This window comes from Callorhinus ursinus, unplaced genomic scaffold, assembly GCF_003265705.2.
Source record: "Callorhinus ursinus isolate GAN/ISIS: 27379988/994484 unplaced genomic scaffold, GSC_fseal_2.0 scaffold1, whole genome shotgun sequence".
Classification (NCBI taxonomy): Eukaryota; Metazoa; Chordata; class Mammalia; order Carnivora; family Otariidae; genus Callorhinus; species Callorhinus ursinus.
The window spans coordinates 121,686,319-121,700,341 of record NW_027397063.1 but is presented as its reverse complement, the minus strand read 5'-3'; the positions used below and the strand labels follow the sequence as shown (position 1 = coordinate 121,700,341).

At 42.5% G+C, this 14,023-nt stretch overlaps 1 protein-coding gene across 9 annotated transcripts in view; it reads left to right on the top strand.

Moving 5' to 3' along the window:
* COLQ (collagen like tail subunit of asymmetric acetylcholinesterase) overlaps positions 1-14,023 on the top strand; it is a 77,867-nt gene that overhangs the window by 5,008 nt on the left and 58,836 nt on the right. For 2 of the 9 annotated variants that reach the window (XM_073900297.1, XM_073900290.1), the window contains exons 2-3: positions 7,213-7,402; positions 8,023-8,117. In XM_073900297.1, coding sequence (XP_073756398.1) covers positions 8,110-8,117 — 8 coding nt within the window. In that variant the 5' untranslated portion in view covers positions 7,213-7,402; positions 8,023-8,109. Of the gene's footprint in view, positions 1-7,212; positions 7,403-8,022; positions 8,118-13,160; positions 13,598-14,023 lie in introns of those variants that run through there. The other 7 variants (XM_073900288.1, XM_073900289.1, XM_073900295.1 and 4 more) reach the window with 5 other exon arrangements.

Genomic DNA, 14,023 nt, shown 5'->3' with positions numbered 1-14,023 from the left:
GCTTTCATACACATAATTTTATTTCATCCTCACAACATCCTTTTGAAAGGAGTGTTGATTACTATTCCTGTGATAAGGAAACAGGCTCAGGGAAATCAAGTGACTTTTCCAAAGTCACATATTGTGTGGTTTTATCTTGAAGGGACAATTTTAAAAGAAAATATTTAAAAGAGAACAAGTGGGCCTATGATTTGAAATGAGAATTTCTGGAATTTTCCATTTTGATTATCTTACAAAATGCTTGACTTAAAATTTAGAAAAAAAAGCATGACCTAAAGAACAGTGGCAAAACTGTAAGCAACAACGATGAAGTGATAAAGAAATAGATCACAAAGTGTCTGTTTAATTCAACATCCATTGAGTCCCTACCATGTGCCATTCACTTTGTCAACCCAGTATGTGGCAAGATGTGAGCCTCTAGATTGCTTATCTGAGAAGTCATGAGACAAAGTTTCCACCCTGGAAGAGCTAATGGGGCCCCTAGACCAACTTTGGGCTGCGATTTGACTCCATGGGATTGATAACAAAGAGGATGCAGGTCTCTCAAATTGCAAGAGAGCATGAGGGGGCCTATTTCAAGGATAGAGAAGGAATCAGGGCTATGGGTGACAGCCACATAAGGGATAAATCTAGCTCCTCACCAATAATAACATGTGGCAGTGTGCTTGACCATGTGCAGTTGAGGCTACTCCTCAAATTCCTAGCAACATGGTATGCAACAGAACAGGAGATAGTTTTCATAAGACCCAGCAGACATGGGAGACAAAGGGCTCACACCAGAGACTTTGGCTTAGGGGTCTTTGAAAATTGCTTCTCACTAGCTCTTTTAATACATCTTGATCCTTCCTTTAAACCATTGCATAGTAAATACTTTACATTCATTATTTTTTAAAAGCCATATTCCATTCTAAGTAAAAATAGACCGCTGGCTGGAGAGAGAGAGAGCAAGAGAGAGAGAGGTCACCAACAAAAACAATAGTATATATGGCCAGTGTCAGAGAAATTACTGCTGTGCTCTCTTCTAGAATTTTTATGGTTTTAGGTCTCACGTTTAGGTCTTAATCCATTTTGAGTTCATTTTTGTGTGTGGTGTAAGAAAGTGGTCCCATTTCATTCTTTTGCTTGTTGTTGTCTGGTTTTCCTAGAACCTTTTGTTGAAGTGACTGTCTTTTCCTCATTGTATATTCTTGCCTCCTTTGTCATAGATTGATTTGACCATATAATCGTGGGTTTATTTCTGGGCTCTCTATCTGTTCCACTGATCTATGTTTCTGTTTTTGTACAAGTACCATACTGTTTTGATTACTGCAGCTTTGTAGTATATCTTGAAATTTGGAATTGTGATACCTCCAGTTTTGTTCTTCCTTCTCAAGATTGCTTTGGTTATCCGGGGTCTTTTGTGGTTCCATACAAATTTTAGTATTATTCTAGTTCTGCGAAAAATGCTGTTGGTATTTTGATAGGGTTTGCATTGAATCTGTGGATTGCTTTGAGTAGTATGGACCTTTTAACAATACTAAGTCTTCCAGTCTATGAGCATGGAATATCTTTCCATTTGTTTGTGTCATCTTCAGTTTCTTTCATCAGTGTTTCATTGTTTTCAGAGTACAGGTCATTCCCCTCTTTGGTTAAGTTTATTCTTTTTGGTGCAATTGTAAATGGAGTTGTTTTCTTAATTTCTCTTTCTGTTGCTTCATTATAGAAACGTTACCAATTTCAGGGAATATATTATTGTTTTCTTTTTCCTTTTTCTCTCACTGTGTTTATAATTGTACACTGGGACTAACAAGTTTGAACTATTTGAATATAAACCATTACAGTTTTCTTTGACAGTGTGACTCAGCTTAGGCAAATAGGGTTGAAGATGATCCAGAGAAAAGTAGAACAAATTGGCTATTTATGGAGCCAACTACTAATATAGATGGAAATGTTTTTAGCACATGTTCTTTCCAGGAATCTCCCAGACTGACTGAAATAGGGCAAGAATAAAAATGGAAAATTACTTTAGAAGGTCATTTGCATATTGGATGCTATCACTTATCAGTTGCCTTGAGTTTGTAGAGTTCCTAATTCAAGAACTGTTCTGTTTTAAAAATGGACTTCAAGCTGATATGTAAGGGGGGAATTGTAAAAGAAATTTGCGGTGTATGTGAAAGACAAAAAAGAAAGTAGTGAGATGTATTTTTAAATTGTCTTCAATTCAAAATATATCTTTGAATTTGCGAACCACAGACCTCTTCCAGAGAATTTCTGCACCAATAAAGTGAAATAAAATTACAAACCGGAATCTGAAAATATGGTTACATATGTTTTAGGGTGGATGTGCTGTTTAAAGGGTGGGGAGGAACATGGAGAAGACGAGACCAGAAGAACACTGCTACAAATTAGAATTCTGTAGGGAAGTTATAAATTTGTCCAAAATTCCCTGCTGAAATGGTCATCTGGATAATTATGCCCCAATAATTCAATCACCGTGGATACACTCATTTTGCTGACTGAACCCTTAGACCAGTGGTTCTTAAAGTGTGGTCCATGGACCAGCAGACACAGCACCTTGCAATATAAGAAGTGAAAATCCCCACCCAACTTCCAAGACATTCTGAGTCAGAAACAGAAATCCGTGTCTTGACAAACCCTCTGGGTGATCTGGTGCATGCTAAAGTTAGACCTGTTTACTCCAGATACATAAGTTTTTAGTTTTAGGCATCCAAGAAAGGAGACTTGGCCCATTTTTTTCTCCTGTCCAGGTGTTTATGGACTTCTGGCCTCCAGATCTGTGAGAAAATATGTCTGTTGCTGAAGCTCCCCAGTCCGTGGTGGTATGTTACAGCAACCCTAGCAAACAAATACCCTAGGTTCATGCGTTTTCCAGGCAGCGTGTGGAAAACCATAGACTGTAATCGAGAGAAGATCAACATCTCCCTGTCTGAAGACTATTTTTAGGGGTTGATGACATTTATTTCCTGAAGTCAGACCTAGGCAGAGTGGGTTGTTCAGTTCCAGGCCAGATGGTATTACTGACACAGGAGGCATCTGGAACATCAGAGAGCCTGTGGGAGGCAGGTGGGAGCCAAGGCACTCACAAAGCCACCAATTCAGAGAGGGGCCTCTGGAGCCTCATATTTAAAGGCCAGACCGTGTGCAAGCTGCCTTGCATGTGTCATTTCGTTCAAAACTAACTCCTCTGCAGCTGCAAACTCATGGTTCCCTTGGCAAGAGGCAGTTCTGTTCCGAGACATGACAAAGGGAATCTTGATCCAGCCGGAATTACTCTTAAGGTTTTGGATATACTGCAGTGCAGTTTATCTGTCTTGTGTGTACCATGCAAATCAATTCATTAACTTGTTCAACACTTTGAAGACCAGCTGTGTATCTGCGTTGACACTTAGAGGGATAAACGGATGAAGCAGTCATGATCCTTGTGCTCAAGTAGTTAAAAATTTACTCAGAAATAAAATATAGCTAAGTAACATATTACAAGATTGAATGTGTAGACCAGAGCTACATTTACATTTGCATATATACTTACACACGTAAGTGTTCTTATTTCTGAATAGTTTAGATTGCCCCTATTATGTGGTGAGGCATTGTATAAGATATTTTACAAGTGGTATATCAAATCCATACTGTTGAAGAGGAGACCTCTCTCTCCACACTTCCACTCTGGGCCACCCCCTTCCAAGTTTATGTCCCCATGTCCTCCAGAAGGAAAGGAGTTATTGGTCTGATTATTCAGAACCCAGGACATGCATTGAGCTGTTTTGCCTACGGGCAGGGTCCCTCTGCCTTGAAGATCAGCTTTATGGTGGAACCACCTGTCTTTTTCCTATACATGGGGTCAGGGGCTTCCTAGGGGCTGCTCACCCAGGTCTGGCCTCTGTCCCATCTTCCTTATTCTTGTTGCTGTGGTGGGAGGCAAGAAGAAGCCCAAAGAAGGGCTGGCATCTTCGTTTTTTGGGGGAAGAAACAGGCAATCTTCTGTGGCTTACCAGCCTAGCCAACATCTTCCAACTCAGCCTTTGCCAGACTCGGTCTTGGTTGGTTACCACAATTAATAAAGTGTTCCTGGGGCGCCTGGGTAGCTCAGTTGGTTGAGCTTCCAACTCTTGATCTCAGCTCAGGTCTTGATCTCGGGGCCACATGTTCGAGCCCCACATTGGGCTCCACGCTGGGTGTGGTTCCTACTTAAAAAAAAGTACAGATAAGATGTTCCTGATTCCCACTTGGCTGCTATCAGGCTTTCATGGAGGCCCCTAGTCAGGAGTCCTGAAGGGAAAGAGATGAGTCCTGAGATATGGCTATTCCTAGCCCAAGGAAACTCAAGGTTAATCACTTACACTTCATAGAGGTAACATCAGAGAATGTTACCTCTCTTAAACTCCTGAAGAGTTTCTCCACAGTGAGTGATGGAGCCAGGATTTGAACCAGCTACTGTCTGACTTTAAACCATAGCTCTTGCCACCACTCACACTGCCAAGAATGAAAATCAAAGAACACACTAGGGAAGCTCCAGGGTGGTGGGGGGAACACATTCCTTCTGGCAAACTCTTCATGGCAAGGAAACATTTGAACTTGGGAGAACTGGGAGCACTTGGACATGAAGGGGTGGGAGCATGGCTTTCCAGGAGGAAAGAAGAGCAGGTATTCGGGAACTGGCTGTTAGGCCAAGGAGAACACAAGGTAAACTGTCCCTGCTAGCAATTCCCAGCATGAGCAGGAGGTGGAATGCCCCTATAAAATATGACCCCCCAGTCGGGTCATTGTCCAGTCATGCACATTTGGAAGTGACCTTCTGCCATTCCAGGCTGCCAGAATCTGCCTGTGTCTACCACCAAAGCTCAGCTCATTCTGTTTCCCTCTGAGGACTCTGGCCCGTGATGGGCCATGTTCATGCCCACTCTGAGCCCTGGGCCGGAGCAGTTGCCCTCGCCTGCCTCCTCCTTCCCTGAGGTGTTTGGACCTGGCGCTGGCTAGTGTGGTGTAAAGAACCCAGGCTTTGGGGTATGCGGCCAACTTTGTGTTCTAGCTCTGTGGCCTTGGGCAGGTGACCTAAATTGCCCTATAAGCCCCTGTTTCTTTTTCTGTAACACGGAGATAGTAGCACCTACCTCATGGAGTTGCTGTGAGGATTTACAAAAATAACATGTGTACTAGTATAATAGATGCTTAGTGAACAGGGGCTGGTGTTGGTATTTCCATCCCTTAGGGTCAGAATTACCTCCAACTCTTTCATGAATCTCTCCTTGAGGCCTAATTTCAAAACTCTTCCTTACCTCCTTCATTTCTTTACCTCTTACCACCCTTCATGGAAGCCCTCTTGATTAATTATATCTCTCCATTATTCTGCCTTACACTGAATACCCCTGGACTTCTATTGTATATGCTTCTTGTCTATCTTGAGACTGCCACTAGAATGTAGGTCCCTGGGGGCAAGAAATTTTGTACATTTGATTCACGCTGAATCCCCAACTCCTAGGTCTTTGCCTGGGCACAGTAGGAACTGAGTAAATATTTGTTGAATGAATGAATGAATGAATGAATGAATGAATGAATCCTCTGACCTCCCTCTCACCTTCCTGAATCATTCTTTTTCTGTTTCCATCTTCTCCAATTTAGCCTTGTGCCTCCCCTTCCTGAGGACACAGGACACAGGACAGTGTGATTGTGAAACAGCACAGTTACGTTCAGTAACTCTGTATATAAGGAAACAGGTAATCACATAATCCATAACCGGATGGAAAATTTTTCTCTCTCCAGTGCTTGAAAAAAAAAAGTCACCTCTTCTTATTCTAGATTGTATAGGTATACATTTGGCCTTGCAGACAACCCTATCTCTGTGGGCTATTTGTAAAGCACTTTGAGACTTTAAGGAGTGGATTACCTACAGAACATACCGTGGCCCCTAGTTTGTGCAGTTTGTTCTGCTATAGCCTGAAGGACGGAGAACCTCCTGGTTACAGGAACGTGGACCCCAAAGCAGCATGCGCTGCAGTGCCTGTGTATATTCTCCCCTCTGCCATAGCTTATTGTTTCCTAAGAGTCTGTGATTCTAAAACGCTCCTCAGTAGCTTCCGATGATTGTCTTGGCCAAGATCTCCCTTCCCAGAATGGGATGGGAGGATGTGTCATTATACATGGCACGGGCAGTGCCCTTTCCCACCCATTACTTCAGAGCCTGGGTCAGTATTGATCTATCAGTGTGTTAGGAATGGTCCTGTTCTAGGGCCTTGCCAAACAACCCAGCCACATACCCTTGACTTCTCCCTCTGGCTGTACAGAGACTAAATCATTTGAAAATGCTGCTTTGTCTGGGCACCTGGGTGGCTCAGTCTGTTAAGCATCTGACTCTTGGTTTTGGCTCAGGTCATGATCTCAGGATCGTGAGGTTGAGCACCATGTCAGGTTCCATGCTAAGATTCTCTCTCTCTCCCTCTCCCTCTGCCCCTCCCCACCCCCAGCTTGGCACAAGTGCACGCACACTCTCTCAAAAAAGAAAAGGAAGTGATGCTTTGTCTTTATCGTGGACCAAATAAAATTGTGAGGTGGCCCTTCCTCTGTACTCCAGCCAATCTCTTGGAATACAAGAGGAACCATTGTCTCTAGGTGGGATTGTGGTAGAGGTGATGTGATGGGGCAGTGGAGTTGAGGTAAGGGGGAGGCAGTGTGGTTGGGGTGGTAATATTCTTCCAATAAATATATAAAAATAAAATTTTGCAATGAACACATGGTACATACAAATAGCAATCAACTAGGAACATGCATTTGGACTGGCCAGAAGAGAATGAAGTGAATGTCAACTAAGTTTTCTGGGATTCACCCTAGTTGAAATTTGGGACAAACTCACCAACCCACCGTCAAGAGTGGGGCTAAAATTTGTTATGCCCTTTGGTAGCTTAACAATTATTTTGAGGGGGTGCCTGGGTGGCTCAGTCAGTTAAGCGTCTGCCTTTGGCTCAGGTCATGATCTCAGGGTCCTGGGATCAAGCCCCGCATCAGGCTCCCTGCTCAGTGAGGAGCCTGCTTCTCCTTCTCCCTCTGCAGCTCCCTCTGAGGCTCCCCTGCCGGTGCTCTCTCACTCTTGCTCTTTCTCATATAAATAAATAAAATCTTAAAAAAAATTATTTTGAGTTCATATATTTCTATGATTCTTGAAATAAGTAACATCAGGAAACTGGCTTTGCTTGGGAATCAAGATGTTTTCCCTTCTTACAGGCTTCAGTTCAAGAACCATTGCTCCTCGGTTGTCGTAAACCATTTGGGGATCTCCTCTGAAGTCTCTAGCCCTCTCTCACTTCCTGCCATAAAAGCTTTTCTGTCTCCCTACCAAGAGTGTGGGTTTTGCATCTTCAGAGCTGAACGATTCTTGAACTCCCAGCACTCCTAGGTCCAGTTTCAGGTAAAGGTAAGGTTGACTGACATTCCCTTCGAGAACAAGTCCAGGCTTGGGAGCACTGATGTCATCTGGCTATGTGTACCAGCATGAGGCTCAGGTCCAGGCTTGCCAGTCATCACTCCACCTGCCAGTGACCTGCTCTCTGCTGCTCTCCCCTTATAAGCCTCGCATAAGCCTGTTTCCTTATCTGTAAAATGGGAATTACAAATCTAGTCCCACTGCTTCCCTCATGAACAACCAAGGGGAAAAATGATAAAAAGGATTTTATAAAAAATAAAGTCCAGTATAGTAATTATTTGTCTAGCATGTCAGTAATGTGTTTATTGTATAAAACATAGATAAGAAAAAGGGGGAATCAAATAATAGCAATTAAATAAAATTGGGTTTGAGAGTCAAATACTTTTCGAGGCAAAGCAAATAGGTTTCTTTACTGCAGGACTTCCCAGTGGTTTTAGTATATACATATATTATAAATTTCCAAGAGGGACATAAAATAGACAGTGTTTTTCAATTTATGTGAACTCTGCTTTTTAAAAAATTGAATATCTCTTACAATGTGTGTATCTCAAGCACAGTTTGGGAAACACTGAATTGGGTAAGATTATTGCTGCTATTGTGATTGCATCCAGGTGGTTCAAGGCCAACTCAGTGCAAATCTCTTCCCTGAAGGTGAGGCTGATCAAGTTCCCTGCCCTGGAGATGGAAATGCAGGCTCAATGCCCAGGTGAGTCTAATTTGTCTCATTGGACTTCCTACTAGTTCTTTTGGTTCTCTGGTGGGTCTTTCCGTTGCATCCTAAGGTAACATGGGTTCTGGCTCTGATTTCAGCTTGAGCTGCCACGAGCCAGGGAGCTTGTGAGGAGGGACTTTCCCTGGGCTTCTTAGTTTCCCAGTCTTACCTCTCTCCTGCTGACGCAGCTGCCGGTGGGAGGTGGCCAGGGCCTAAGCATAACTGAATCATCCTTAATTCCAGGCCAGAACATGCTCAGAGCCCTGTTCTCTGGCAGGACCAATCAAAAATGGTCTGTCTGTACCTCTCAGCACATTGGCAGGGACTTGTTGGACCCCATACATGCAGAAAAGACACCTTTTTCCCCCTTTCTTTACTCCAAGAATTTGATTTTGTTAAGAAAATAACTTTTTAAATGACAAATTAAGTTATGCCCATTGTAAAAATTTCCAATAAGACAAGTATGTATAAGATTAAAAAGAGAATTTCCCTCCTTCTTATCTCACATTCCTCCATCCCCAAGTGTGCAATGTGTACTATTCTAGATCTTTCTCTCTGCACATATAAATAATTGATAAATAGATTTGCTTGTTTGGTCAGATGTTTGGTCAGATGCACTGCATCTTTCTAATTTTACTCAGCAATATTCTGTGGACAACCTTCCACGTCCAGGCATAGATGTGAACCACCTTTGCCTTATGTTTTTAAAGTCCAGTTTATTGAGAGGAAAATTCACATAAAACTCACCCTTATTAAGAGCACAGTTTGATGAGTTTTGACAAAGTAGACAAACAACAACCACTCAAGATAAAGAACAGTTCCATCACCACCAAAAGTTCCCCTTGTAGCTGACTCTCATGACCATTAACTGCTGGTCACCACTGAGCTGTTCTCCATCCCAGTAAGTTTTGCCTTTTCCAGAATGCCTTATACATGAAGTTGTGCGGTATGTAAACTTTGTGTTGACTTTAGCAGAATGCATTTGAGATTCACCCATGATAACTTGTTTCAGTAGTTCATTACATCTTACTGCCATGTAGTATTGCCTTGTACACAGTTGGTTACACCACTTGATGGCCATTTGGGTTGTTTCTAGTTTCCTGTTATTACAAACAAAATAGTTAGGAACATTCCCGTACAAGTCTCTTTTGGTGGATATAGGTTTCATTTCCTCTTGTATAAATACCAAAGAGCAATATTGTGTGGTGTGATAAGTATATATTGAACTTTAAAAGAAACTGCCAAACTGTTTTCCAAAGTGGTTTACCATTCTGTATATTCCCACTAGCAGTGTGTGAGAGCTCCAGTAGCTCTCACCAACACTTGGAATTGTCAGTCTTTTTAAACTTAGCCATTTTAGTAGTATGTAGCAATGTTTCATTAAGGTTTTAATTTAGATTTCCCCAATGACTAATGATGTTGAGTATCTTTTCCTGTGCTCATTTGTCATTCACATATCTCCTTTGGTAAAGTATCTGCGTTTTGCCCTTTTCTTTTAATTGGGTTGTTTGTTTCATTCTTACTGAGTTGTAGAAGTTCTTTATAAATTCTGATTACACATCCTTTATCATATACATGTTTTGCAAATATTTTCTCCTAGTCTTTGGCTTGTTTTTTCAACTTAACATTGTTTTTCAAAAAGCAGAAGTTTAAAAATTTTGATGAAGTTCAGTGTAACACTTTTCTTAAATGATTGGTGCTTTTTGTGTCCTATTTAAAAAACTTTTTTCATAGAAACGGAGAGTCAAGTGCTGATTACCAGGGGTTAGGGAACATGGGGAAAGTGGAGAGATATTGGCCAAAGGGTACAAAGGTTCAGTTATATAGGATGAATGATAATGTACACCATGGTGGCTACAGCTAATAATACTTTTTTGCACAGTTGAAATTTTCCAACAGAGTAGTTTTCAAGCATTTTCACTAGAAAAAAGGTAACCATATGAGTTGACAGATATGTTGATTAGCTTGACTGTAGTAATCATTTCACAAAATATATGTGTATCAAAACATCATGTTACATACCTTAAATATATACCATTTTTATTTAAGAAAAAAAATTTAATTTAAAAGGCAAAATCCAAGGTCACTAAGATTTTCTTGTGTTTTCTTTTAGAAGGTTAATAGGTTTCGCTCTTACCTTTAGGTCTGTGATCTATTTTGAGCTCATTTTTATGTATGGGGCAAAGTAAGAGTTAAGATTAATTTTTGTTTGTTTTCTTATGGAAGACTCATTTTTCCAGCATCGTTTGTTGCAAAGACTACTTTATTCTTTGTAATGACTGTATAATGTTTCACTGAAGAGAGGTCCCATGATTTATTCAATAATCTTATATTCACAGAGATTCAGGTTGTTTCAAATCTGAAGCTATAATGAACATCCTTGTACCCCAACTACTGGGCAGTTGAACAAGTATTTCTGTGGACTTTCTGGGTCAAACAACATGTGAATATTATGCGTTGATGGGTACCATCAGATTGTGCATCAGTATACGTCCGCTCCCGCCTCCATGACCTGCAAGAGAAAGCTCAAGTTTTGATTGGCTTTATTGGTGTAAACCTTTTACAAATCTCAAATAATTTCCTTCTGGATAATCTAATAGCTTGTGTTATTAGATTCTGAAAGATTGAGAGTCCTTCCAGGAGAATTTGAAGAAAGATGATAACTTCTCAGTCAGGGTAACCCTGTAAGAAATAGGCTCATAAAATACACAGTCCATGGGAAATGGAAATTTACAGAGTTGTTTTCATAAGTACTGGGGCTTATTAATACCACTATGCTGGGCCTCCCCAAAGGGCAAAAGGTGACTCATATCCCAGTGGCCTGAATGTGTACATGCAGCCTCTCCTAGGCAGGTCCTAACTCTTCATGGCTGGCTGTCCACATTCCCTCTCACTTTCTCCCCACCCTTGCCAAAACTCTCTCTTGTACCAGACCCGGGCCAGCCAGCTGTATGTGCAAAGGCACAAAGAGGGGGCTGCAAGTGCAATTGACTCGATGTGCCTGGAGCATAAGATTATGCCAGTTTTCCTACTTTTCTTTTCATCCTATGGTGCTGTGACTTGATCAAATTAACTGACATTGTTGAGGATTAGGTGACAAGGATTGTCCTGGGGTACACAGAACTATGGGACAGAAGCTATGTTCTATCTTCAGGGACATTAACACAAGTTAAATAGAAATGCAAGGTGACTTAGAAGCAGCTCAAAAACTGTAGCAGCAGATGTCACAGGCAGGACATATTGATCCACCTTGTGCCAACTGCACAGTCAATGGTGAGATCTAGGTGTTGAGAGAAGGAAGAAATAAATTTGGCTTCACAGGAGGAATCTGAGCTGATGGTGAAAGTTCAGATTCTTGGCACCAAGTCACTTAAGAGTTACCTTCCTCCAAGGTAGACGGTGCTTTCTCCAAGCCACCAAAAGCCCAAAAGCCCGCTGCTGAGACTGTAGGTTTCAGGAGTTAAGGAGAACAAGCCTGAGAATTTCCTGGTGGGTTTAGCCAACAATCACAGATCCTTCCGTCAGATAGTTTGGGAAAAGCTAAAGCTGTCCTGTTAATTTTGAATGTAGCCCAAGTTTATTTTTCATGCTTTCAAAAGATTTTCTTATAAACCCTTTGTCAGCTAGCTATTGCTACATAACAAATCATCCTAAAACCAAGTGGTTTAAAACAGCTATTTTATATGCTCATGAGTCTGTAATCTGGGGTGGGGTCACCTAGGCAGTTCTTCAGCTGGTCTCACCAGGGGTGAGTCCTGGGACTGCCATCACCAACTGGAGACCTGCACGGGACTAGCTGATTCAAGCTGTCCTCACTCGCATGGTCAGTGCCTTGTCTGAGGTGGCAAAGCACCAGGGGCTGGATGCTTCCCCGTCCCTGTTGCCCATCTGGTAGTTCTGACCTCTTGTGTGGTAGTTTCTAAGAAAAGACAAGGGCAGAAGCTGCCAGGCCGGTTAAGGCCTCAGCCTGAAAATGGCACAGTGTGACTTCTGCCACACTGTACAGGTCAAAGCCAGTCCCAAGGCCAGCCCGATTCAATGGGAGGGGGAGTGGACACCACCTCTTGCTGGGGAGAATGGCACACACGTACAGGGATGGGAGAGATTTTCAGTGGCCATCCCTGCACCCGATCCACAGCTCCCTGGGTTTCATTTTCGCTGTCTCTGTACACAGATTTTGGCTCATGTATGATTCATCCCATGTTACCTCATTTAACCTTTCCAACAAACCCTTAAAGGGAACATGGCCTCCATTTTATGATGAGAAAACTGAGGCTCAGAGATGTCAGACGGTTTGTCTGCTGTCACAGCAGAGCCAGGAGTCAGATGGGACTGCTGCAAGAGCTGGGGAGTGTCACCTTACACTCTGCCTTCCCCTGGGATGAGGATCAGTGCTCTTCCCCCAGGAGGCCCAGCGCAGAGTCCACTAACTACCAAACCATTTCTTAATGAACTCCCATGAGGCACTGGGAGGACATTATGTAAATTAAAGTAAAATGGACAACTCCGTAGATTATTATTTTCATTATTTTAAAAATCTAAGGGTCTCTATAACAGGCTTTATAAACTCATAAGAGGTATTCATTTAAGGATGCAGTACTTTTTACTCGAATTTTGTCTAGCCAAAGATCAAGTCATTGATGCTATTTCTCCAAATATAGTTTGATAATCATTCACTTTCTGTCTTTTCACTTATTTTGCTTTGGATGAGATAAAAGATTGCTGCTTCTGGAGAGAGAATAAACACTTTTTCCTAGAGAAAAGGAGTATTTTGGAAAATATACCTCCCCCGTTTTTATTGGATGATTAAAGAAAAATAATCCAAGGTCCACTTTATGTTTGTCACCCAGTGGGTAAAAAAGGCACAGGCCGACAGCAGAGGGATTGGTCTTTGGAAATTCACTTTGAACCAGGAGAGCCGATTCTGTGATGCTGTAGGACACCTCAGTTCCAAGCAGGTAGATGCTGGTGGATAATGAGGAAATCTGTCTGCCCTTTGAGGACTGCTTCTAGTGAACATTTGAGACTTGGCTGCCTTTTCATCAGCTCTTCAGTAGCCACTTACCTCAGTGTCCAAAAGAGAAAATTCTGACATATTAATTTTAATGTGCGCATTTGATCCAGTGCTTGAGATAAATATAACCCTGTGGAGTACGGAGAAGGTTTAATGGGAAATGGTTGGCATTCTTTCTTGGTAAAGGCATGGGGAAAGGAGAGAGAGACAGGAGAGAGGGAGAGGGGGAGAGGGAGGGAGGAGAGAGAGAGAGAGAGAGGCGCAAACAGCAGTGAGGAGGACAAAGACGGAGATAAGCAAGGCTTCACGGCAGCCTTGCCTTGAGAACTTGACACTTGCCAGACCCCAGCCAGCATGGTTGTCCTGAATCCAGTGACTTTGGGAATTTATCTTCAGCTTTCCTTCCGCTTTATCGTGTCTCAGCCTACTTTCATCAACAGCGTCCTCCCCATTTCAGCAGGTAAATGATGACCACAACTTTCCTCTCTTCCATCTGTCGGGGGCAGGGGGAGGAAGGAAGATTGTTTTGCAACGTGCCCTGATATTTTCCCCATTCTGCTCTCGGAGGAGGGAGACTGGAGGGAGACAGCCACCCCAGCAGCTTCCTGTCACCCGAGCTGTCTCTGAAGCTCCCTCTGTCCTTGTTCCAAACAGCCCCCACCCAGCTGCTCAAAGCCAGAGACCCTTTTAAAAATGACTTCTGCCTCTCCCACTTCTCCCCATTTGCTGCATGATTTCATTTTGACTGGGAATTGTAGCGAGCTTAAGAAAGGCACAGAGGAGTACGAGTGAGAGAGAAAGGAGTCCCAGACGTTTCTATGAATACATCCCTCACCCCTTCCAAAGGGGGCTTGATGCAAGGGGGATGTTGTGGAGCAAACACCCC